Genomic DNA, 27,814 nt, shown 5'->3' on the forward strand with positions numbered 1-27,814 from the left:
GAGCTTCACATGGATTAAGATGTTATATCTCCTGTCATAAATTCCTATCATAACGGTTGGCAAATCTCATTCTCACCCTTTCAAGTGGTTTGCTTTTACTGTCAAAACCCTCTAGTGACTGACAGACGACCCTCACAAGCTATTTTTAGTTGTTTCTTTTTGAGTGAAAATTTGGCAGTTGACGAGGTTTTAGCTGCGGCAGGAGCAGCTTTCTTTTGTGTCCTAGCAGTCACTGATAAAATATTCAGCCATCTCGTTGAGTGCTATTCTAATACACGCTCATTTATTTATACCGCTCTTTCTTAAGGGTGAAAAAACAAAAGCCACACAAGATTTAGACATGTGATGTGCTTTGAACACTTTTGCAATGCTGTAATGATAAAAAAGAAATGTGAGTACCTCTGAGTGTACTTCGGGGGTATGTGAGATTCTGACAGGGTTTTTACAGGTATCAACAAATCTAATTTCAAATTCGTGACAGAAACAGTACAATTTTCTTTTCAAATTAAGAACAAATTAATATGAAGATGGAACTTATTGCTAAACCGTGTTATAGTGACTTTTTTGCAAAACATTATATGCCTTTATTTGTATTATCCAAATGCACACTGTTCACAAGCCTGAAATAAAATTTCATGATGTGACACGATTGATCATCTGGAATTGCACAATAAACTATGCCAAGAGATACAGCTACAAATGAAATTCCAAAGTGTACGATATCAGACTCGGACGACGCTTTGTTTCAAGAATTTTTTTCATCCAAAAATGCTTTGTGGTAATTGAATTTCCTGAAAAACATATTTTTCACTTAATACATCTTTGAAAAAAAGCATGAAAACCTCCAGGCTCACATCTGTTTGTTGTCACATGTTACCTCAAGACGCCATCATCCATACTATGGTGTGCTACAGAAAAGTTTTTGAAAAGATTTTGTTAAGTCTCGAGGTACAATAAGAGCTAGTGTGTGGAAATCTGTGCTTCCAAATTTTCTCTGCTGCACACTGTAGATCCACAAGAACCAAAACACAGCCCACAGAAGGCGCCATTGCATCAGAAAGAGTGTGGGGGGTAGCAAAGGTGGCATCGAGTGTAGGAATAAGAAAGAGTTGAGTTGAACACATCAAATATATAAAAAGAGGCCACTTGTGACAGTGTAATAATGGTTTGCAGTGAATCACACACAAACATGGTAGCCGGAGAAGAGAGCAGCAGGCGCCATGGCAACGACTACAAACACTCCATTTGCAAGAGTCACACAACTCCACCGCATTGGGCCCAGACGCACAAATATGGAATATCAGCAGAGTGTCCGTGGTGGGGGTCATGCGGAGGGTGGCAAAATGGATGGACGCAGATGGAGGTAGAGGAAGAGGCGGACGAGGTTACCGTGGGAGCGTACCATTGGTCTTACCACAGGGGGGTGAGAGGAGGAAGAGGAGGAGGACGAAGAGGAGGAGGACGAGGAGGAGTCAGCTGGCTTTAAGGAAAAGCAACAAAGATCAGCAACAGAGTGGTGCCATGTGAGTGTGTCAGTCATTACGTATATTGCTCAGAAGATCATGGACGGTCGAATCAAAAGTCCATCTTCGGCCTTGCAGATGTCAAATTATCTGACCTAGAAATACTGTACGAGTTTTGTCATTATTGCAGCTATTATCAGTGGGAAAGAGTCATTTTTCGTTTTCTCAAACAAGGCTCCTGAGACAGACGGGCTCCCGGCCGAGTTTGTCTTTGGCTTTGCTCGCTCTTGGCAACTTAACTAGGGTAAGTGATTTGGCCACTTTTGACACGTTCCCTTCCGGATGTATGCCAGTACACACATAATCCGCTTGAGGAGTTTTACTTGCTACCCCGAGCAGTTTGATGATTCAACAACTGGGAAGTGGATGGATCTCAAAAAATATAGCATAATTTCACCGGGGCCAAGAGGGACAATTCAGAAGACATTGCAGTGTACAGATGGGTGGCATCAAGCTAGATTGAACCATGTTGGGAAGTAGGATATTGGAAAGTCTGTTTAAAGCTGCAGGGCTGAAATAATGAATAATGGCCTGGGCCAGCGTGGAGAGAAGGGGAAAGAGCCGATGATGTGTCTGCAACATTTATGTGCAGGTGCCCGTGGCTTTATGTGTATGCTGACGGATAGAAGCCTTTCTCTGGAGCTATCTGTTTATTTTGCTGCCAGCTGGAGGTACGATGCGAGAGCGATAGATGATGCTACACCACGTTCAAGCTGTGTTTACTACATGAGCAGACAATTGGAAAATGTGCAATTCGAGGCCTGATTGAGCTGGAAATACAAAGTCCTTTCATGTCAAAGCGGCATCCGAATCTCACATTTTCATTTCAAGACTCAGTAGACGAGGATGATCAAACAAAAAACAAAGCTCCGCCCTCTTGTAACGACATTTTAAACGAGCTTTGAGTGATCGCACGACCGATGAGCGAGCACGCGTCTAGGTGGGTGGGCCCTTTTAATACACCTCCATACAGCATGAACGCATCATTACCCCACCAAAAGCTTCTCCTGGAAGAATGATGATGCAGCGGCGCTGGCAGAGGAGAGAATTTGAACAAAAGGCAGCAGCAAGGATGAAGGAGAGCTAAAGAACACATTCAAGGAATGGAGGAATGACTCTGTGATGGAATTGTAACTGGGCCACCATCTGCCAGTAAGAGTGGCTATGATGCACATTAAAGTGTGAATGGTTGAGTGACAAAAAAGGATTTTGACAAGAAAGAAGGACAGAAAGGAAGTAAGTTAAAACAGATATGTTTGGTTTTGAGTCACGAAAAATAAAAAGTCAAATTCGCTAACGCCACCAATTAGAGGCCATTTTAAATTGACAAAAATTCAAAGTGGAACGATCGATCACATCATCATGGTGACTAGCCGTAATTACTTCCTCATTGTATTGTATCGCTATGTTGAAGAGTGCCCGAGTGCAAGTAGCAGCGACAAACTCCAAAACAGAACCTGGTTTTATTGATTTAGCCGTTTTCTGCACAGAACCAGGGCTATTTCAACCAAAGCCATCCACCTAGCTTTGTTTATTCAAAAAATTGCAACACTAATTTGCATTGTAGTTTTGCCAAATTCCGTCCAATCGGAAAGAACTTCCGTCTCTTATCGTCACTGGCGTCTTTGGCGGGGAATAGAGTGATGATAATACGCCGGTTTAAGATTGCTAAGTGCAAACGTGGATATGGAAAACTTGCTAAATCTCCACTTTGGTGGGAGATTTTAGAGACATTTTTCATGAGAGTGTCTGTTTGCAAGAACTCTGGCTATCTGTAGACTATTCCTTAGTTTACAAAACAGAACCACTAAAATTAATATGGCAAATCATACGCCATTTTTGCCATGTAGTGCCACTACTTTACAGTGTTTACATTTACTTTGTTGCTATTATATTAAACCGTAATTTTTCTTTTATCACTGACTACGTACAGTATAATAACAGAGTAGCACTTTGATTACAGCATTATAAAAAAACGATCATGACAAGAAAATATTAGTATGGTAAATGTGGAAAATCATGCAAATCCGATTTCAAGTTGGCTTTATAGATGACAAAGATGCTTATCTGGGTCTGTATGTCATTTCAAAACTCTCCAATCAAAGTGTATGAATGCATAAGGACTACACTGAGTTTTAAAAGGTTTGTCCAAGCGTTCGGATGAATTCCCTTGGCGGAGGCCGGAAAAGCAAAAGCGAACGTGTGCACCCTTGGGAAGCGCCGAGCTTATTGGTATGCCCGGCCAGCGCTGTCTGGGGTGAAACACACTTCATTCCAACACAAGGGAACATGCTGCGCTACCCTTGTGCACATCTGCGCCTTGTTTCACGGTGTTAAATGTGGCACCATACAAGTATACGCACCCTGGGGGTGCAAGTGTGACAACACATTTTACATTGAGACAATTCTGAGTACACAATAAATGGCATAGCGCATTAGAATTTGTTGAGATAATATGATTAAGGTTTAAAAAAAAAATAATCTCTCAGCATGTGCCTGTGTGCCTAACAAAGTGAATCATGTCAAGTGTGCAGGTCATAAAAAGTGCACTTTTCAAGATGAATTTTTAATGTGACATTCATCTATTTCACCAGCCAGCAAGCGGCATCATTGTACAACATGATTTGCTTCCCTGGAAAAAATAGTCCTGCCAGCAGAACCTATTCTTTTCCGATGACGAAATGATGTGGAGTTCTGTTCGGGCGAGCTCGATCTTTGCATGCTAAAGAGCTTCTTTCGCCTCTTTTTATTTCAGTATCAATATGACGGCAAGAATCTCCGAAGACTTAACACAATGGGCACTCAACATTTGACTTGTGTAGGACTGCATTGTTATGCCGCTTCATTGTTGATCGCTGGGCGTTCGTGTGGAGAATATATGAATCCATAAATACATTTACATACATCTTGCTGAGTGAAACCATCTGAGGATTACATTGTTCCTTGTGCCTTAATTTTTTTTTTTTTCTTAAAATACTGCGGAAGCGTGGATGGAGCTGCCAGAATAGATATGTTTGAATGCACTTGCGAATATGTTCGAATGTACTTTCAAAATCATTCAAACATACTTCTAAAACATAGGATTTGTTCCTATAATGTCACGAGGTGTTGACAAGCTTAACCCGTAGCATTATGGGGAAACAAAAAAAAAATGCTATTTTTTGCTATTAGCTTGCAGGAGCGTACAAACGTATTTATGTCCGAATGTACGTATGATGAATCGCTTTTCCAGGCACAATGCAAAAAAGCAGTTGTTTCCATAAATGCTATGTGTTGACAGGCGTATGTGGGAAAAAAAAGGCTGTTTGTTGGATTTAGCTTATAAGTACAAACAGTATTTTAACGTAAACTAGGCGTTTATATATAAAACAACAGTTTATTCATTTTGGGAGTGAACTGAGTTTATATTCTATTATTGAATTTTGACTAAATTATTTGATTGTTTTGACAGGGATGCATAACACAATCCCAGCCACTACTGTAGCTTCTATTCTATGTGTCTTATTATGCGCCTTTATGTAAACAGTTTTAAAATCGTCCGTCCATTGGAATTTATACTCCGGTGTACCTAATCATATATGTATATATATATATATATATATATATATATATATATATATATATATATATATATATATATATATATATATATATATATATATATATATATATATATATATATATATATATATATATATATATATAGTTGAAAGGGTTAGCCATGGGTCCAAAGATTGCTAGTGATGTTAAAGAGACAAGTAAGAAGATGATTTATATGGAAACGATTATGGGCATAACAAGGCGGCCCTCAAAGGTAAATAAAACCTTTCTATATTTTTTATTTATGATGTTTTCTGATTGTATACATGTATATTAGGTATGCGTAGCACTTACTATACTATTTTGGTACCAATTTTTAATATGTATGTACAATTTTGATGGTTTTTACCTGGGGTTCTAAACGCATTAGCTATTTAACATAGGTTTGGATTGCCCACTTGAATTCGCCTTAAGACCCCAAATACGGAATGGACTAATCTCGAACACGAGGGCCCACTTTATATATAAAAAAAATATTTTCAGGCATTCTTTTCTCTTAGATTTCTTTTAGATCTGGGATAAGGACAAGTAACTTTACTCAGAAATGGCACACTAGTGGTTTTTTATGTGTAGTGTTCAAAATTTGATGTGGGACGTAAAATGTCCTCCGATTTGTCCTCATGATAGGGTGTGGGACAAGAGAAAATGTCATTTTAGGGGGTATTCCAGACATTTTAGTCTATAGAAAACTTTTTTTAAGCATTCTTTTCTCTTAGAATTTTTAGATTTTGTCTCAGGACAAGTAAATTTACTCAGAAATTGCATGTTTTAGTAATTTGCATGTGTATTATTTAAACTGTGATGGCTGGGACATAAAAATATCCTCAAATTGTGGCATAAGAGATTAAATGACACCGAACCCAGACGATGCACCTTGTCATCTGTCATGCAAAGTGAATGTGAGCGCAAAAAAAAAAACAAAACAAAAAAATGTCAGCATTATAATAAGGGCACCATTATGAAAAATCCACTTGTTGGGTTGTGCTGTGCAAGTGCAGTTCATGTGTTTTAAATTAGCAAGGGAAAAAAAAACATTCCTGCCACATCTGGTTCTTTTGACTCACTTGACCCTATTGGGCCATGGCGGGATCAGATGCGGTGAAGCTGAGGTTTCCTAATCATTTGAAGGCATGCGCGATTGCTAATTGTGTGTTGAAGAGTGTGTGAAGGCAGAGTGTGTGTGCAGGGCTACTTACGTTAACCTCAGTGATGGCTATGTCAACAATGCTACCCACAACTATCAAGGCATCAAACGTGTTCCATGCGTCAACAAAATAATGCTGGCGATGGAAAGAACAGAAAGATGACAGAAGGAGGGAAAAAAACAGAAAAGAAGCAAAGTAAGAAAACAAAAGATGTGGGTGATGAGGAAATAAATATCCAATATAAGAAAATAAATGAGAAAAGGGGCAGTGAGTCAATCTGATTGATTGTTAATGAATAACCTGACGATGTTAGTGCCTGGCTTACTTGCATTTATGAAAGCTGGTATCCAATGAGTGGCCTTTTTCGGACTCAAGGAAGTAGGGAGAGGAAAAGAAGGAGTAGAGAGAGAGAAGGAGGAGATGGAGAGAGAGAGAAGAGGGGAGGCGACTACTTACGTTGATTTCACTGAGAATGACGTCTATTATGCTGCCAATTACGATGAGGAAATCAAACACATTCCAGGGATCACTAAAGTACCCCTACACAGGAGGAGGGTGAGGATGAGGAAGGGAGGAAAGTTAGAAGGGAAAAACCATCTGCCACCACATCGGAGCACCGTTAAGGCGGGATCAGATGTTACACTTTGTAAGAATAATTACCGTATTTTCTGGACTACAAGGTGCCATCAATTTTCCCAAAAACTGACAGTGCACCTTATAATCCGGTGCATCTTAAACAACGCATAAACCCAGGGTTTTAATTTTTTGGAGGACAAAAAAATAACTCCATGTAAATTCTTCCATTTTTACCTCTGCAGTTTTTTAATGTAACCAAGAGGTATTTTTTGCCCCATTCTTCGGATAGTACTTTCCACAAATCATTTTTATTCTTAATTTCTGATTGAAAATTTTGACTGATTTATCCAATTTTGTTGACATTCCCTTTAGCGCAGCTCCCTTTAGTGCAGTGGTTCTTAACCTGGGTTCGATCGAACCCTAGGGGTTCGGTGGAGCCTACACCGCAGAGGTCCACCCCTCAGTCTCGTCTGCAGTTCGTGGGCACAGTCATTGAAAGCGTCCTGCTCTGAGATTTCCTACCATGCAGTGTGTTGGTTTTGTTATTTGAACAAGGTGATATTAACGCACAATTCATTTCGTGCACCAGTAAAAAAAATCATATTTTAATTTTAACTAAAGAAGGGTTCGGTGAATGAGCATATGAAACTGGTGGGGTTCGGTGCCTCCACCAAGGTTAAGAACCACTGCTCTAGTGGATGTGTAAGGCAACCTCAGCCACTACTATAGCTTCTATTCTATGTGCCTTAAAATGAGGTGTGTCTTATATGCGAAAACGGTTTTAAAGTAGGGCATTCATTGAAGGTGTGCTTTATAATCCGGTGCGCATTATAGTGCAGAAAATATGGTACACGAATAAATATTAATGCCTCGATGCTACATGCCATTAAGGAAGCTATAATGAACGTCAACACATTATGCTCAACAAGTACAAGCAAAACAAAATCAAATGAACAATTTCAAGATTTGACGTAATTGACCAAAAATCGGTTATCAGAAATGTATCGATACATGAGTTGGGCCTTAGCGTGGAGAACTCATGCATTCATAAAAATACTCACACAGTGGTGCCTTGAGATACGAGTAAGTGGCATTTTTTTTTGTGATACAAATGGTATTTGCGTGTATTTGTGTTATGTTTACTGTCAACCTCAAACAAACATAATTATGCATTATTCGGAGTGCACGTTTTTTTAAACCACTGTCATTGCTCCCAAACTAAAACAATTACAATCACTCATATAATTAGATTGTAACCTATTGAAAAGCTCTGACATGCTAATAGAAAAAAATATATACAGATGAATACACAAATATATTGTATCCATATATATGTATGCACACATTTGGTTATATATGTATAATACTGTATGTGTATATATGTATACACACACTCCGACACACCTACACACACACACACGCAGTTATATATATATATATATATATATATATATATATATATATATATATATATATATATATATATATATATATATATATATATATATATATATATATATATACAGTGGGCCCCCGGTTTACGAACCCCCTGTCTTACGTATTTTTCATCTTACGACGTGGACCGTGGCATGTTTTTGTCCCCCTCTTCTCGCAAAAACCTTTTGTCTTACGAATCATCCAACATGCCGGTCAGTGTGTCCGCACTATTTTTTAGCTTTGCTGCATCAACAAAAAGAACTTTTCTCGCATGTCACAGAAATGCCGATATGCTATTGGTCAATTAAGGCAGTCACGGAGATGCCGATATGCTATTGGCCGGCGTCACGTCAATCACAGAAATGCCGATATGCTATTGGCCGTACACCCTCAGCACGAGCTGTTCCGTGTGTGGGAAGACTTTGCAAACTTTTATCTGTTGGGCTGACATGGCTTCTAAAATTGCAAGTGGCGGTAAAGGAAGAAGTAAGAGGATGATGACAAAAGAAAACGAAGCAGGAGATAATAAAAAAATACGAAGGAGGCGCACGCATAGTAAACCATGCTAGTGAGTATGGCCGTAACTGCTCGACAATCGGTACGATTCTCAAGAACAAGGAAGCCATTAAAGCAAGCAAATCTTCTAAGGGCATGACTTTTCTTGTCAGGGGACGGACCTCGGTCAACAACAAAATGGAGAGGCTTCTTCTATTATAGATTAAAGAGAAGGAAATCGCCGGTGATATGTTCTCGTTTAAAAAAGTTCTCTTTTAAAAATAAGTTCTTGTTTAAAAAAGTTATTGTTTTAACAAAAAAAAAATATTGTTTAAAAAATTTTGAAAAAAGTTCTCATTTAAGAAAAAAAAATTCTGCGGGTTCGTCTTTTCTCCCCTCCGCCTCCACCCACCTTTTAAAATCTCTTTTTAAAATCTCTTTTAAAAATAAGTTCTCGTTTAAAAAAGTTATTGTTTAAACAAAAGAACATATTGTTTAAAAATTTTTGAAAAAGGTTCTCATTTAAGAAAAAAAACAATTCTGCGGGTTCGTCTTTTCTCCCCTCCGCCTCCACCCACAGTAGATTATGTTACTAATTTTTTATGTGTGTATAAAGTCGTGATCTTTTTACCTAAGGTTTTTGCACGCGTTGCACTTGCTTGCTTGCACTGCTCCATGATGTTGTGTGTCATGGAATAAGGTCGTAACATGGGGGCCCACACTGTGTGTGTATATATATATATATATATATATATATATATATATATATATATATATATATATATATATATATATATATATATACACACACACACACACACACACACACACACACACACACACCGTATTTTTCGGACTATAAACCGCACCGGTATATAGGACAAGATATTTACGAGCATTTTGAGTTTGAAGTGTGGTTTCCGGAACAAATGACACTCAAGGCACCACTGCATTAAAATATTAAAATACATGGAGGCTTTGGTTTGTCAGAGGAGGCAAGGATGAAAGGGAAAATAAGGAGGAACGGGTTCACTCATTAGATATTCAACAAGACATTAAAATAAAATTGTTAGCCTGCCTATACTGTATGTGACTGAATCCTTGGTATACTAAAGCCTGAATTTCCTTAATCCAAATCCACATAGAAACAAATGGATCTCCAATGGAAACAGGTCTCACCCTGGGTTTGAAGGCAATCAACTTGAGGATCATCTCCACAGTGAAGAGCCCAGTGAAGAGCATGTTGAGGATGTTCATGGCGTCGTTGAAGTTTTTTGTCTGACCATGATGCTGTAAATGCGTACAAATGTGACACTGGCACTTAAATGGACATTAATCGAATGGTGTGTTTTTGTGTGGCTCACCTGCATGGCCAGGCAAATGGTGTTGAGAAGGATCAGTGTGAACATCAGGTACTCAAAATAGGTGGAGTTGACCACATACCACACCTTGTACTGGTATGGGTTCTTTGGGATGTAGCGGCGCAGAGGGCGGGCCTTCAGGGCGTACTCAACACACTGACGCTGCGGCACAAACGATACAAACGGAAAACCACTACACTTCAGAATTTTCCTCAAATTATTGATGAAATTAATCATATTTATGGCAAAATGGGTTTTAATATTTGTCTTATTTGATTTTTGCCATATTTTTTTATATTTAATTAGCTATTTGTCTTAGTGGTATTTATTACTTGTTTTATATATTACAAAATATATTTGCTGTATTATTATTATATGTATTATATTACAATTGATAATTAATTATTAATAATACATATTTTATAATATAATAAAGTAATTTATTATGGATTATTATAAAGTATAATAATACATAAGCAAAAATCAAATATAAGACACATATTAGCATATATATATATATATATATATATATATATATATATATATATATATATATATATATATATATATATATATATATATATATATATATATATACAGTGGTCCCCCGGGTTACGAACTTAATCCGTTCAGCGGCTACGCTCGTAACTCGAACTGCTCGTATGACGGGCAATCCAAACCCATCACGACTTTATACACATATTAAAATTGAGTGACACAATCTACTGTACAGTTAAATTAAATAACATATACAAAGGATAAATTACATTTACCTTTGGAACGACGTGACTTGAGCTGGGTGGAGGCGGAGGGGAGCAGAGACCAACGCGCAAATTCAACACAGCTACGCAGATATGCTATTGCTCTTACAATGTCACAGTCACTGTTTCAATCACGGTGTCAGTCACGGAGATGCTAAAACATCATTCTTTTACTTCTTCCTTTACCGCTACTAGTAATTTTAGAAGCTATGTCTAACAGATAAAGTTTGCAAAGTCTTCACAACATTCCTCCCTTCCGTTCTTCACTCATTTTCTCTCCTTCCTTCCATCCCGACCAGCTGTGCCATCAAGCTAGATAAAGGCGTTCGGCCAATAGCATATCGGCATTTCTGTGATTGACGTGTGACGCCGGCCAATAGCATCTCCGTGAGTGAGACCGGGTGACCTTAATCGACCGATAGCATATTGGCATCTCCGTGACTGACTGATACTTATTGGCACTTTTTTTTAAACGGTTGGAATGTATTGACAATTTATTTAAAAAAAAAAAAAAAACACATTTAAACCAATGACAATTCTTTGTCCTACAATCGGCACATTTAATTTCATGTCAGCTGTTTTTCCCTTTAGCTGTACAAACACTACACTTAAATGGTAATATATTTAGACACCGTGACTGAGACAGTGACTGTGACGTTGTAAGAGCAATAGCGTTCACGTTACTGCCACAAGAGTCTGCCGTTGATTTTGTTGATGAAACTGCTGATTTAGTTGACGCAGGTAAGCGAAAATATATTTGCGTACACAATGACCGGTATGTCGGATTGTTCGTAAGGCGAAAGGTTTGTTCGTAAGTGGGGGACAAAAATCACCGTGATCCACGCTCGTAAGTCGAATTGTTCGTAAAACAGGGTGTTCGTAAGCCGGGGGCCGATATATATATATATATATATATATATATATATATATATATATATATATATATATATATATATATATATATTGTGGCGGACACTAGGACCATGTCTCTCACCCAGTAGGCATGTCGCTATGATCCTTTGATGCTTTGAACCTGTTGGCTTTGTCTTTGCTGTTTTGGACTTTGTTGTATCAGTTTTGTGATGGCATGCGAAGAGTAAAGATCTCCACTAGCACAGCAACGTGTGGTTTCTTCGCCTCGCCACAATATATATATATATATATATATATATATATATATATATATATATATATATATATATATATATATATATATATATATATATATATATACATATATGTATATATATATATATATAATTATTTTTTATTATTATTATTATTATTGATAATACTGTAAATATTATTATTTGTCTTATTTAATTTTATTTATTTTATTATTTGTCTTATTTTATTTTACCGTTGATCTTTTATGTCATATTTGACTTATGTGGTATTGTGAAAAAATATGCACTTTTTTTAACAGGTTACAGCAAATTATATACAGGAATGTGGTGGATGTGTAAAATAAATAAAAAAATACTCGATAAAAAAAAAAAAAAAAAAAAAAAATAATAAAAAAATAAACAAAAGATAATAAAAGATATTGACATTCAAACATCCCGCCCCCAAATATTTAAAAGCCCCCCCTTTTAAATATTTGGGGACGGGATGTTTGAATGTAAAAATTTAAAGCCCCAACCCCGGGCATTAAATTTTTGTTAATATTCATTTGTTGTGAAGGTGCGTACTAGAAAGGTTAAGCTTCATAAATCAATCATACACTTATTTTTGTTAGGGACCAAATAAGATGATTTTGTGTGATTTTTTTTAAATTAATTCTTTTCAAGCCAACCATTAAAAAAAAAAAAAAAAAAAAACTACCAGCAAATTTCAGGCATTCTGACTTGTCAAAAAAATAAATCTCAAAAACTTTTTCCACCCATTCTCATCAAAAAACAAAACATTGTCGTCAATTGACGTCAATGGGGCTCTTTGAAGGGATTTTAGTTGACCTTTCATGTCAATGGCACTGAAAGTTTTTATGGCTATTTAAGTAGATATCAGAATTTTATTCCGACAATATCGGAAAAAATCCCTATTGGTTAAGCTCTAGTAATAATAAAATGTCTATAAATGTCTATAAAACGTTACCTGGTTCTTGTCCAGCTCGCAGTTCTTATACTCTTGTTCGCCTTGCTCTTGGAAGGTGACGATGACAAAACCCACGAAGATGTTCATCATGAAGAAGGCGATGATGATGATGTATATGATAAAGAAGATGGAAATGACCACACGGTAGTTGTAGATTGGACCCACGTCCTCTGTGTGAGAGTCGATGGCCCGATACAGGAGCCTGTGGGAGGGGGCGCTGATGAGCCCAGACGGACAACAAACTGGGGCATATACTAAATGATTATGAGTGTGTGTAGCTATACTTGTGAGAACAGCTGTTCATTTTTACTGACATACCTTTTGGACTGTAAAACTACATATAAGAACTATGTTAACTTAAATCTACTGCATTGTACTCATTGTTTTGATTAATAAAGTAGGTAGAAAGATTTTGGGGGTTGTTTTAAAATAACAGTTTTGCATGGGTGTGATTTTAAGAAAAAATATTAATGATAATTTGACCCTTGTGCACACTGCAAACTATACAACATTGCATTTTTTTTCATTTTTAGTAAATGCTTTTAAAAGCTAAATAATTAAAGTTATTTATGAATATTTCTTTCCTTCAACCACTCTAATTTTTCAGTACCATCAGTTCTATCCATACATATCTAGATTAAATTTGTGGTAAGTGGTCTCTACCGCCACCTACTGTCGTGAGGTGAAACTCAAGAATTTTCTAAACGAAATGTTGCAAAAATCTCAGGAAAATCTATTAAATAAATCCTATTCAAATGCATTTCAAATATTGTAATTACAGCGATCCCTCGCTATATCGCGCCCTCAGTGCATCACGTTTTTTTTTTTTTTTCATTAAAAAAAAATCTATGTTGCTGATGGACGTGCTATGAAGGTTTCTTGCATGCCAGACAGACGAGGTAACTATAAATGGACGCTCCTTGGACATCCAACTACTGCAGTACACATATTTACTTACATCTTAAATGATTAAACCTTATACAGTAAATGTTTTAGTGGCTATGGTCTCATGGAGAGCCTTGTCATGTTAGCGGCAAAGTCCAATTAGAATGAACGCTGTAGAAAACATGACTAAAAATTGCAATTTACAATTGAAATCCCCAATTTATTACAAAAGAAATCTAGGTAAGAGATTTCCAACGGCACGGTGAAGCTGCTATCCTCCTCCCAAGAGCCTGCGTGTTTTTTGATCGACATGGAGCTATTTGCCCTCGTCTACATCACAAGGGGAAGTTGGGGCGGGAGTAGATGACAACTCCTGCCCTTATTGGTCGATGGTTGTGCCTGGAGAAAATCGCGCCTCTTGCAGGGCACTAAAACGTGATTTCAGGAGGGAGATTGGCACCTCTATATGACACATGATTGGCTGCCGCGGCAACTTTTGACCAATGAGGGTAGGAGTGTAAACTACTCCCGCCCCAACTTCCGTGTCTGGTTGTCCAAGTCTCAATTACAACTACAAACTACAAAAGGGTCTTCGAAGGAGATAGAGTTTTTGCCGTTCCGTTGGAAATCGCGTAGCTAGATTTCTTTTGTAATAAATTGGAATTTCAAGTGTAAACAGCGATTCTTATCATGTTTGCTACAGCCGTCACTTTAGTTAGACTTAAGTGCAGCGCTACTATGACCACTTGATGTATCACGGTTTTCACTTAGTGCGGGAGAGTCCCGGTCCCAATTAACCGCGAAAAGTAAGGGATCACTGTATAGCTCTTGCACATCCAGCTGCAATCACATAGAAATGTCAGAATCGATATGATATAAAAAAAAAAAAAAATCCAAGGAATTTCCATAATTTGTAACATAATGCCACACGGGTTAAGAAAAGTTTATTCTTACAATGCATTACGAGCATTTGCTTAAATCGAGACTCCAACGAGAAAAAAATGCTTAAGCTACATTTTCCAGAGTTATCCATAATATTAAATATGAGACAAGAGCACAGGTGTCAAATTCAATGCCCAGGGGCCACATCATTTTATGTAACCCACCTAATGCTTATTGGACCAAAAGTTTCTGGCTAAAATACCAAATCTGTAAATTGTTTTCGACTTTTAAAATTTTTTGGAGAAAAAACAACAAGCATTTTTTTGTTCTCAATTTCTGTTTTGTACTGTTTTTTTCTGACCTCTGATTTCAAAACTAGTTAAGTGTGTGACGAACTTGAAAAAATATTCAACTACAATTATTCCAACCCTCTGAGAGAAACCAGAACTACAATGTGGCCCATGAATTTGACACCCCTGGACTCAAAAAATGGCAGGACTGAGTCAAAACAATCTTTTGCAAAAGAGGGCGAGAGCATCAAATTACAAAGATTACAAAGAAGGCCATTAAAGGAATTGTTTATGTCTGTGTGTGCGCCAATAAGTGTGCTATAGGTGTGCTAGCAATGTGTTTTTATATGATAACATTTATACATATTGAAGGGATTTATATAATTTTATACATGATAATGAAGCTTTTATTAATTTTCTCTGGAGATATTATAGTGTAATATAGATAGGTAGCTTCTTCACTCTTGAATTGTAATAAGATCTTTATATAACAATATATACAATTATTGTCATTTTTGTACTCAACCTGTTCTTATAACCATGAGGAAAAAAACATTAGTTTGCTTATCAAGAAAAAAAAAAACATCAGATTTTTTGGGTTTAAAAAAAGAAAATCACCTAATTTTTAACATTTTTTCTTTTACTTTGTCTGGCACTTTTTGTCTGGCACTTTTTGCTGTGAAAGCATTGTTGTGATGGTTAAGGTTAGGGGCTAGGAAATGCATGATGTCAAAAGATGTCCTCACAAGTATAGCAGTAAACATGTTTGTGTGTGTTGTGGCATTCAGACACACACCCTGGCCAGCCCTCAAAGGTGGACACAGCGAAAAGAGCCATCATGCCTTGCAGCACATCATCAAAGTTAAACTCGCTGTTCTCCCACTGCCTCACGGCTCTTTCAGGTTTGGCCACATCGCCGTCCTTGTATTTTATGTACGAGCCTCTGACAAAAAAAACAAAACAAAAACAACCACACACACAGACACATTTTGACTCAAATGTACCGTCATGGCTGCAATTCATCAACATGGCCACAGCTTACCTGCACTCTGCCTTGGTCTGTTTTGAGTTATCTGTGCAAAAAAAGAACTTGCCCTAGAGGCCAAAAACATTGTCATCAATGACACTAATTGAAAATTTCTCGATTTTTATTTCCCCCTCATCGCTCTACCTTGAAAAGCTGCACACCGATGCAAGCGAACATGAACTGGAGCAACGTAGTGACGATGACGATGTTGCCGATGGTTCTGATGGCCACAAACACGCACTGGACCACGTGCTGGGGGAAGGCGGGAAACAGTCAGCAAATTATTTTCAGGGGGAGTTTCATGTGATGTGTCGATTTCAATTATGTGCTGACCTTTAGGCCCTTGGCCCTGTTGATGGCCCGTAGAGGTCGGAGTACTCTGAGAACTCTCAGGATCTTCACGACATTGATTGCGCTGGACCTGGAACGCCAGTACGATTTAAGACTTTCAGACAAAAATTGTGACAAGGATCTTCTCGGTTTTCTTTGAGAAGGTTGAAAACACACAAAACAATTACTGAAGACGTACTTGTACATTTTCAGTCAACTGTTATGACAGTGGCTGCCTTGACATTACAAGGTTTGACTTTTGAGACTTTTTTTGAGACATGATGACAACTACACAAAATTCTATAAAATAACTACTTCCATTTTTTTTTTGTAGGTCCGACATTCGTCAGTTGTCAGTGCCCCGCCCCCTTAAGTTATCGTCAGTCCACCATTTTTTTTTCATACTGAAAATTGTAATAATTGGTCCGTCAGAAGATGGCAACCATGAGCCAACATCAGCCAACTATGTAAGTAACACTACACTCAAACATTTTTTTTTCCTGTTATTGTATGGACATAAAGTTAACAAAATGCCTGTAACTCTATTCTTACATTGCACTTGAAACACAAAACAGTAATACAAGTGTAAAAATAAGGCAAAGTCTAGGAACTCTCAGCCTAATCTATAAAACACCCTGATGTTGATTAATCCACATCTGAGTGAATGTTAAATTTGTCTAAATTTCATCTGTCACATACAGTACAAGTAAAACAAAGTATTGCTGAGGTTGAAATGACTTAAACACGTCTTATTAGGGAATTAAAAAACTTCTAGCTTGCATTTCCTGGCCAAGTGCCAATCAAGAGAAAGAATGCAAATTTGTTCTGCACTCACTGGTTACTTGAAAGACTGACCTCCTTGCAGTGGGAACGCATACCAGAATGATCTTATCAGCACGCAATTTATGTAAAACATATTTAAAATGTCTGCAACATTGTGAACAGTATGCATTTTGGTTTATGAAACCTAGACTAAGAAAGGGGGCAACTACAAATGCTAAACAATTGTGGTATAAACATATGATAAGCCAGTCTGTCAAGTTAAAAATACAACATTAAAGAAACCTGTGGCTTCATCACTTAAATTTTTCCACGTTTCATGAGCGTTTTATGTACTGAACGCATCCAAGACTCTAAATACAGTACAAGCCAAATGTTTGAAAACGCCTCCAAACCCAAATGGTCATAAACCAACAACCGAGAGGTCAACCGAGATGTTGTTTTTCAAACATTTGACTGGCACCTAATTTTTTTTTTTTTTTAAAGAAATTATATATATATATATATATATATATATATATATATATATATATATATATATATGTATATATATATATATATATATATATATATATATATATATATATATATATATATACACACACACACACACACACACACACACACTGTATTAGGTTTTGTTTTTCTCAAATTGTAGCCTTGGAAAATTGCCTTTGATAAGAACGTCGGTTTGAATTGGATCAATTGGCCAACCCTATTGTTATAACACAAGAGATCACAAAAAAGACACACAAACTAACACGTTTCTAATGCTATTCAGATGTGTCACACAATTAATCAGCAACACTCATACTATTACACATTAACAACACACCCAGATAAGGACAAGGACAAGCAAAGTGTGCTGTAAGAAGTGTGCCAGTTCAAAGGTGGTGCTCGCCCCAAAAAAGCTCCTAAAGTCAAAATAAATGACAACACTGACATTTTTTTTAACATAAACGTGTTAGAAGAAAAAATGTATGACTTTTAACTCTTAAAAATAAAGATGCTAAGCCATTTTTTCCCCCACACAACATGCATCAAAATGCCAGTGCATCATTCCAAGGGAGTGACTGTGTGGGATACGTTCCAACAGGAAGTCGAACATTTTTTAAAGGTAGCCAATGAGGCGTGGGATGATGCCGCTGGCGTGTCACAGTCAAAGTAATGAGGACTTGGCGTTCAGCCATCCTTACACAAATAAAGACGCCTTTTAGATGCTATAAAAAGTAAAAGCTGCCCTGCTAGCTGCTCAGGCTGACCCGGGCCAAGGGGCTTAGGAAGTGCGTGTCACCATTAAGTGACAGGAAGTGCTCCCAGAAGGCACGCTTTCCAACATCACGTGTAATTCCAGGCAATATTTCCATGCCTTAATTAAAGAGATGAGATCATCGATTTTATGAATGTCTTCTACACGTAAGCAGTGCTGTGAAAGAGTATTTGCCATTATTACCATGTTTTTTTTTTGCATATTTATTCAGGACGAATGTCATGTGTCTGTTTTGCTCTGTGCCTAGGCAGTGTTCAACTGTGCCACGAGGGGGCGGGGTCACCAGCCTTGCACACCTGTTCCCCATCACCCATCAGGGTCTTTTTAAGGCTGGTCGCTACAGGAGAGCGACGCTGGGTTATTTATTCGCCATACTCCCTGCGCCCAGTGAACTCCCATGCCTCGCGTCCCTCTCGCTTGTGATCTTTTGGTTGGTACTTTTCTCTAGTTGTATTTTTGCTCGCTTACTGTTTTTTGTTGTTACTTTGTTCCTAGTCGTTCTCCTGTAACCTCCGCCCCCTCGTTGCCTTACTCCTCAGTTGGACTGATCCCTCCTAGACGTTCTCGTCTCTCCCTTATTTCGTACTTTTGTTTGTACTTTCCCATTCCCTTTTTGGCCACCCTTATTTTCCACGCCAGACGTGCGCTTTCTGTTGTAATAAACTCTTTGAACCCAACCCCTCGGTTGTCGCTGGCATCCTGTTGCGGCTCGGGGGCCCTGTGACACAATCGGAACAATCTTCACTCCAAGTTGGTGTTTAGCAAATCAGAGCACAAGATAAGGCTAGACGGGAACCGGAACGCACCAACTTTTTTTTTTTTTTTTTCAAATCTACTTACTAATGGCTAAAAATGCCAAAATTATGTCCTTAGCCTCAGTACAAATCACAGACAGCATCAGTAGATCCATTATGAGCAAAATTGAAAGCAGTCTGTTTAGTTACGTATAAATAAAGCTAGGGACATTACATCTACAGACAGGGTCAGGCATCCCACAATGCATTGTGCGAAACGCATACTACGTGGTAGGAATAGTGACTATCGCCACCACTTGCATGGAGAAATACTACTTCAAAACAAAATAAATTTTTCTGTTAATCACAGCTACTTGTACTAGTCCTGAGGAAGCAAAGCAGCCCCAGACCCTTACTGCCACCACTATGCTTTACTTTTGGCCTAATGTTTTTGTAAAATCTTTTTGTTGTTTCTGTAAAATATTTTTGTAAAAAAAATTTCCTCTTTCTAGCAAATAAAGTCATATTTTAGAAACAGCAATATGGGTTGTATCTCTTTTTAAAATGTGTTTGTTGAAATAAAATCTTTATGAGTGAAACAAATGGCAAAAAAAATAAAAACACAGAAGGGGGCAAAGACTTTTTCACAGCAATGTTGGTTCAACTTCTTGCAATTTGATAGACCAAATGGACTGAAGTTGACTGTGAGTGTCCACCAACATCCCACGCACTTTTTACCTTTAACAAGGCAAAAAAAACAAAGAATAACAAAACACTTCAGTCTTAACATTCTGCTGCCATTTCTATTGCCTGGGAGCGTTGAATTTTGAGTGCTGTCTGAAATTAATAATTCCCTTGGGATTAATAAGCATTTTTTATAGCTTTCTTTTTTTGCTACAACTGAACTCTCCCCGACCATAGAAACACCAAATCAAGGGTGTGGTGGTTGGAAAACATTTAAGGTGTTGACGGTCATATTAATAAGCGCTAATGTGGACTTACGTCGAGAAGTCTAGTCTATTCAAGAGTTCGAAAAAGAGAGTGTAGCATAGCATATTAAACATAAGAAATAACACAACATTCCAATGAGTTATTGGCTGGAAGAAACAGAGGATAGCTTTATTAATAACAAACAGCATGAAAAGAGAGAGGGGGAGGGGGTGCAAAGTTGTTGGTGAGAAGAGTGAGGCCGTGTGACGTATGGGCCAATTTACCAAAGCAAAACATTTGACTACTTAGCTACTTGACAAGTTGATTTGTGTCGCCACGGGGCCCGACTAAACGGCCCGTGAAGGCTAAAGACGCAGCGGGGACTCGGTGACGTCGATTCAAGTACGGGGGGGGGATAATTGGTAAAGGTGTCAGGCGATCAATTTTTGACGCCAACAACAATGGATTTGCACCGTTGAAACAATACAATATTGAACTCACTGGATCCCGGAGGAGATGAGGGAAACGCTGACCACCACCAGGTCCAGAATGTTGAAATAGTTCCTGCAGAAAGAGCCTTTGTGCAGGAAGGCACCGTAGGCTGTCATCTATAGTGGAAAGGACAGATTTAATTTATTTGATAATTGACTTCAAAATTTATTTATTTTTTTCCCCAGTGTCTCAAATACTTTCTGTTGTGTAATGGACCATGTAAGGCTAGTAAAAGAAGAAGTGATGCTCCACAGAATCTTGGCTCAGGCGAGAAGTCACGCCCATCCATTAAACTCATTGAGGACATAAAACAGAACGAAAGTAAATCTACACACCTTGAGAATAATCTCGATGGTAAAAAGTCCTGTGAAGACGTGGTCGGCATAGCCCAGGATCTGCAACACAAGCCATGCGGGTTATCGTTCTGATGTGAAACTCATGCCGATGCCATGATCGCCTTAAAGCGAGGCGAAACGCATTCAAATAAGATGACAAACAACACTCGCAGTCTGAAAATACCAACCAGAGCATCATGGATTCAGAATTCAAAATGAAGGTACGCTAACATCAGATTGATGCTGCTGTAGGGAGCAACTGCTGATTTTTTAACAGCAAATCATGAGCATATTGTATTTACTAGAAGAGCACGTATTTGTTAATTTAGCAGCATGGCGTTAAAAAGGAAATTGAACCAACAAAGCTTAACAGGCCTTATACAAGTTACAAGCTAACACACTTGCACAGTACTAACAATAAATCATCTTAATTGGCCATTATGCTATTTACCACTGACTGGGAGCGTGTGGACAACATACATTTTGTTGTTGGGCCCCTATCATGAAAAGTCAACTTCTTAGAGATTGTAAACATACTGCGATGTTGATTTCTCAAAGTAAACACCACCTAAGTGTTTTTTTCCTTCATTGACGCATTTTTAAGCATTCCTTGCTTATGCAGGCAAACATGACTTGAGAAAAGCTCATGACGACAGAAGAAATTCGTACCGTGCCCGTACCGCCCATGCAAGAGTAAAAACACACCGGCCTTATCCAATTCTTCCTTTTTCGTTCGGTTCTGGATTTGAGAAGCCGAGATTTTGCACCAAGTCGGCCAAATAAACAGCAACATTTCATTTATAACTGTATTTCTCCGAGTACAACTCGACACCGCCTTTTTTTTTACTTCAATTTGGGTGATGATTACAAAAACACGATTATAAGTCTACACTTGACTACCCATAGATTATGGCTATCCACTTATAACATATAGTGTGTGTTATTAAAATGATGAAATCAAGAAATCAAGATGATGGCTGAAAGGATGTTTCGTGGCCGGCGGCAATGAACAACATCATACAGGGGCGTGGCGGCCACACAGTGTGAAGTGGGGCTTCGGTAAACAAGACGTTTCACTTCCTGGTTAGACATATCGGCATCATAAAACTCATATCTAATAAGAAATTATATCCCAAATGTGGGAAAAGTCATTGAAATGCGTATACAGTAATCCCTCGCTGTATCGCGGTTCACCTTTCACGGGTTCGCTGCGTCACGGATTTTTTACAGCGCATTGTGCTCTGAATCCTGATTGGCTCAGGGACTTTACTGTTATCTCGAAAGAAAATATTGACACTGTACTCTATTGGTTTTTCACTCGTCAATTTATTACAAAAGGCAAGAGGATCCAAAAGCTTGCTTTCGTCTGTCCTGTGTCTCTCCTGTAACCGCCTGTATGCGAACGTGCTAGTAAGCACATTGAATGACGGCTTGGTCTCTGGGAGCCGATCACGTGACTTGTAGGTGTGCCGAGAGCAAATGCACACACTATGTAGACACACAGACAGCAATGGAGAAATGCACAGCTTTAGAAATCTGACTTTTATCTAAATTTCTTTTGTAATAATTTGAAATTTTAAGTGTATTGTTATGATATAAGAGGCTTCACTTTAATTCAATGTCCGGGCATATCTGTTTATTAAAATCTTCTTGCTCAGAAAAAGAAAGAGCTCAACAACTACTCATAACAATGTGCGGATTCAGGACGAAGAGGCATAGCTGGGACTGTGAAATACACGAGTGACAATGTTTCCAGCTTTGTATTACTACATTAAAATGATTGTTTTAAACACATTTGGGGCTTTAAAACAGGTTTTGATTTTTGGTTTTATTCTATAGTTTAGTATTGCACTGTAAAAAAAATAAAGCTGGCTACTTCACAGATTTCCTTTGCGTGTGTTATTTTTGGAACGTAACCCCTGCGATAAACGAGGGATTACATTATTCAATTGTGGAAAGCGTAAAAATATCACAATTAAGTCCTTTAAGTGTACTTCATTTCTGAAGGAGTCGTTCTTGACTGGGTCTTCAGCAGCCAGACTGATGCTGCTGAGCAGGATGAAGAAGAGGATGAGGTTGGTGAAGATGTTGTGGTTGACGATTTTATGGCACAGAACCCTGAATCTAAAATAACAACAACAACAAAAACAAAAAAACAAACAAACAAAACAGTTTTAAGTCATTATCATTATTTTAAATCAAAGCATGAGGAAAGATGGTTTAAGGATGTCTTACTTGTTTGTGTGGCTAAAAACAAAGAAGGCGCGGGCCTTCGGCATGGGAATGGCCTTCTCCTTAAGTTGGATGTCAGAGAGTGGACGCGGCCTCGGGCCCACTGGCACATCCGGTTCCTCATCGTCTTCGTCACCTGGCCCCAAAAAAATATACAAACAAACAAACAAAAAAAAAAACGAAGGAGACTCAAGAAAAATGGAGCTTTCACTAAAACTCCCAAACACGTATCAAAGATTGTTACCGATGTAATCATTGGCAGGGTATGGATTCTTCTCTTCACTTTCATTGTCACAGTAATCATCCATGTTGATCTACAACAAAGAAAGTAAAGATATGAGAAATGAGTAAATTTAATTTAAGAACTTCATCAAACATATTCTTATGACAATTATGGTAATGGGGCGAAGGAGCAGGTGGGAAACAGGTGGGTGTTTGCATTCAAAGGATTTGCATATAGCAGCTTTTGATAACCAAGGTGCTACCATTAAAAGAAGCAAGCAGACTGAACCAATGTCTGAATCCATCCATGATTACAAATAGGGGCATTAAGATGACATTCATTTTACGCAAACTTCATTGACTACAATTCAAATGTGCTGCTTGTTACGCCGTCCACATCGTCAATCTGAACCAAACATTTTTCATAATCCCAAACCAGGGAGAACGGCAACATAAGGATAAAAGAGCGCAGGTTGCTGACCCCGGCCACTAGGGAGCTGAAATTTCACCCAGTTGGTGACATGTCAAATTGAAAATGGCATGACTACTTAGGAGCACCAGGAGTTTGTCATTCAAATCACTAAATCACTACGAGAACGATGTGAATAAAATGACCCAAAAATTGTCACACCCTGTGTCGCTAATGAGTTGTCCTGTGTTGCAGATTGGGGAACAGAACCACTGGCCGCACACCTGCTCCTCATTCTAATCGGGGGACTATTTAGGTGAGGTCAGAGCTGGGGGGTGTCGCCGGATTATTGCGTCTGCAGCCTTCCAGTGTCCATGCCAGTTGTTTGTTCCTCATTCCCTCGATTCCTGGTGCTTTTCCCCAATAGTTTTAGTTGGTACTTTTTCTCCTGGTCTCTAGTCTGCCAGTTGGTCAGCACTTTGCTCTGTTACTTTGTATTTTCGGCGACGTCCTCCTGCTGGTTCTACCCTCCAAGTCTTAGTAAGTTACTTGCACTTTTGCATCGTCTCTTGAAGTTGTACTTTGAGTCTCTTTATCATCTTTTTGTTGTACTTTGAAGAATTTTTGTTAGAACCCCACGCAATGCGTGTTTTTTGTGTGAATAAACCTTTTTCTCAACTCCACGCTGTTTGTCCCGGGGTTCACAACCAGCATGTCCGATTCACGACCATGACAAAAATAATCAAAATACTGCACAGTTTTTTTTTTTTTTAACCTATAGTATTCTCATTTTCTTTTTACAGAGGACCCCCACCTACGAAATTAATCTGATCCAGAGTTGGGATCATAAGGCAAAATCACTGTATGGCGACCAAAAAAAAAACAACCTATGGTAATTTGCTAATGCTTGCAAAACCCCAGGGAAAAACATCAAAATGTTATATACACATTATAAATTAGGGTAGCCTAGCCTAGCCTTCTTCGTATTTCTTGATTATCTTCGGCTTCGTTTCCATACTAATCATCTTCTTACTCCTCCCTTTAACATCACTAGCAATCTTGTGACCAATGGCTAACCAAATCAAGTTTAAATTAAGCACTAATATGCACAATAAATACGATATTGTAAGCTCTCACACGAGATAGAGTCTTTAGCATATGGGCATCTTGAAGACACTGTGACGCCGACCAATAGCAGACCAGCATCTTAGTGATGTATACAGTGATGCATGTAGTGATGTATGAGCGTGGTGCAACTCATAGTCAAACGCACGCACACTGATTGCCAAGTTGGAATTTTGTAATGTTGTTGATGCCGTTAAGTGGGGAAAAATGCCGTAAAAAGGGGACAAAAAAAACATAATATTCCACTTAGTGCTGTGAAAAAAACACAAGCCAAGGGGTCCACTGTACTTCATTGTGCACATTTGTACCTTGGTGGCAGTGTTGCTCTCGCCATCCGAAGTGATGGACTTCAGCTCAATCTTTTCCCTCTTCTCATCCTCCAATGGAGGCTTTTCGTTGTTGTGCCTCTTGTCAGGAGTGCCTAGCCTGGAAACAAAGAAAACATACACAAAACTTGAAGCACTTGTCCTCTGTCTTTTTTTTTTTGGTTGACAATTCTACCTGGCCAGCTTCTTTCTCTCCTTCTCCTCCTCTTCCTCTTTCTGGGCAGATGTCAGGCTCTCGGCGTCGGCCAGGTTGTCCACAGCGATGGCCAAAAAGACGTTGAGTAGGATATCTGGTCGCAGGGTGATATTAAGGATGTTGCTGATGTGTCACGTCATCAATCCTCGTGACCTTTAATGTGACTCCCCTTGCCTGAAGGGCAAGTGATCTGTAAAAAACTGCCGGGAACGCCTTTTCCCAACACAATTTGCCCATATGAGGAAATGTATCGGGCACGTTTTTCCAATGCCCGATTTCTCATTGTCCGGGAAGGATACAATTCCCGCAAATGAAGAGAATGATGAAGTAAATGCAAACCAACATTCCGGGGAAGGATGGCCCACCGTACGCCATGATCCCATCATACATCACCGAATTCCAGTCTTCACCGGTTAAGATCTGTTGAAAAATCACCATCAAAAAGATTCAAACTTTACCTACCTAACTTGGCCTTAAATGTTTTTGGCTCTTTTACCTGGAAGACGGTCAGCAGCGACTGGGGGAAGTTGTCAAAGGTGCTCCGCCGGGTCTCCTCAAAATTGAACTTTCCGCCAAAGAGTTGCATGCCCAGCAGGGAGAAGATGATAATGAAGAGGAAGAGCAGGAGCAGCAGGGACGCGATGGAGCGCACGGAATTCAACAAAGAGGCCACCAAGTTGGACAGTGAGTTCCAGTATCTGCACGCAACAAAGACATTCAGTCCGCTGTGTGTTGTGATGCTGAAAAAAATAAAAAAATAAATAAAAAATGAGACCTGGTTATTTTGAAGATTCGCAATAAGCGTACACAACGTAGCACGGAGATGCCGAGAGGCGACATGATCTTGGTTTCAACCAGGATGGTCTCCAGAATCCCGCCGCATACGACAAAACTGTCGAAGCGGTTGAAGAGCGAGACGAAGTACGCCTGAGGAGGAACACCCGACGGCGTATACACGCGTTAGTGTTTTTTAGCCGTTTGTTTCAACAAAATGTGCAATGTTGTACCTGAAGGCCCAGGCTGTACATTTTCAAGAGCATCTCACCGGTGAAGAGTGCCAGTAATACCTTGTTGGCTATGTCTGAGGTGAGAGGAAATAAATGAGGAACGAGATAATTAAAAAGACCAAAAAATATAGCCTATTAATTTTTTGTGGATTTGGGAAAATTTGCAGGACAAATATCAATAGCACTCAAATTTGGTTCATTTATGAACAATTATGTGAAAAAAAAGTACAAAATGATGCATTTAATCAATTCAATTTCAAAGGCATATTTTTATATTTTCTAATGTATCCATTAACAATATACACAGTATATACTCTCTCTCTCTCTCTCTCTCTCTCTCTCTCTATATATATATATATATATATATATATATATATATATATATACTGTATATATATATATATATATATATATATATATATATGTATACACACACACACACACATTTGTACATATTTTTCAAGCATTTAACAAAAGGAAATTCTAAAAATGGCTCAAACTAAATAAATTATAGGATAAAGCCTAAAATAATTAATTACTTTAGGTAATTACATACTAAAGCGATTAAATAGAAATTAATTATAGTAAATTCCATATATAAAATTCCATATATAATCAATTACTCAAGTTACTTTAGTAATGGACTAATCCTTTAGTCCTGAACATTTTTAGACCATTATGGAGCCAAACCCTTGTTAAGGAAAAAACGTAAAAATATGTGTTTGGGATTGAATGAGTCGATGTTGGTTCTTATTCAGCAGTTTTGTGCCCGCTTGAATGGGCGGCCCCTTGCACATCAACTGTGGTACCTTGTATGTCGGTTAACCACTGTGGCTGCTGGTGATGTTCCGAGGCGATGGTCAGGGTGTTGAGGAAAACCAGGAAGATAACCAGCCAATAGAAAACCTGCGATTTGACGGCTGCCCGACACTTGCGCCTGCACAGCCTGTTCCACCGTCGAGAGTAGCGGCTGAAAAGGAAGGAAAAACAAAAAAGGGACAGACCAAAATAGAGACCAAGTCAATAAGCATTTTGATGACATCCCCCTCTCGCCCGTTGTTTGAGAGTAGAACTGTATGTGTGTATGTGTGTGGGGGGCATAGGGACACACACACACACACACACACACACACACACACACACACACACACACACATATATATATATATATATATATTAGATTTTAAATACTGTATTTGTAAAAGGCTTTTTGAGCACAGCACTTGATTTACATATTCACAAGACAGATAAAGAATTAAACCCTCGGCTATAATACACCATCATGTTCATTATCTGGCATTTGAGAAATGCAGTAGCAAGAATGCAATTAACAATCATATCCACTGGATG

The 27,814-nt window shown here is 38.4% G+C and overlaps 1 protein-coding gene across 5 annotated transcripts in view; it reads right to left on the reverse strand.

The window, feature by feature from the left end:
- The window catches only part of cacna1c (calcium voltage-gated channel subunit alpha1 C), a 49,135-nt gene that overhangs the window by 17,847 nt on the left and 3,474 nt on the right, over nt 1-27,814 (reverse strand). For 3 of the 5 annotated variants that reach the window (XM_088406331.1, XM_088406330.1, XM_088406329.1), the window contains exons 1-13: nt 23,183-23,332; nt 22,942-23,071; nt 20,948-21,007; nt 20,622-20,728; nt 16,410-16,497; nt 16,221-16,328; nt 16,092-16,144; nt 15,846-15,992; nt 12,993-13,194; nt 10,141-10,299; nt 9,956-10,066; nt 6,725-6,808; nt 1,403-1,480 (exon numbers count right to left, since the gene is read on the reverse strand). In XM_088406331.1, coding sequence (XP_088262457.1) covers nt 1,403-1,480; nt 6,725-6,808; nt 9,956-10,066; nt 10,141-10,299; nt 12,993-13,194; nt 15,846-15,992; nt 16,092-16,144; nt 16,221-16,328; nt 16,410-16,497; nt 20,622-20,728; nt 20,948-21,007; nt 22,942-23,071; nt 23,183-23,226 — 1,371 coding nt within the window. In that variant the 5' untranslated portion in view covers nt 23,227-23,332. Of the gene's footprint in view, nt 1-1,402; nt 1,481-6,724; nt 6,809-9,955; nt 10,067-10,140; nt 10,300-12,992; nt 13,195-15,845; nt 15,993-16,091; nt 16,145-16,220; nt 16,329-16,409; nt 16,498-20,621; nt 20,729-20,947; nt 21,008-22,941; nt 23,072-23,182; nt 23,333-23,423; nt 23,494-25,243; nt 25,362-25,436; nt 25,552-25,756; nt 25,878-25,953; nt 26,156-26,232; nt 26,385-26,464; nt 26,539-27,273; nt 27,500-27,814 lie in introns of those variants that run through there. The other 2 variants (XM_088406332.1, XM_088406333.1) reach the window with 2 other exon arrangements.

Source organism: Hippichthys cyanospilos, chromosome 22 (assembly GCF_059441005.1).
Source record: "Hippichthys cyanospilos isolate Australia breed blue-spotted pipefish chromosome 22, RoL_Hcya_1.0, whole genome shotgun sequence".
Lineage (NCBI taxonomy): Eukaryota > Metazoa > Chordata > Actinopteri > Syngnathiformes > Syngnathidae > Hippichthys > Hippichthys cyanospilos.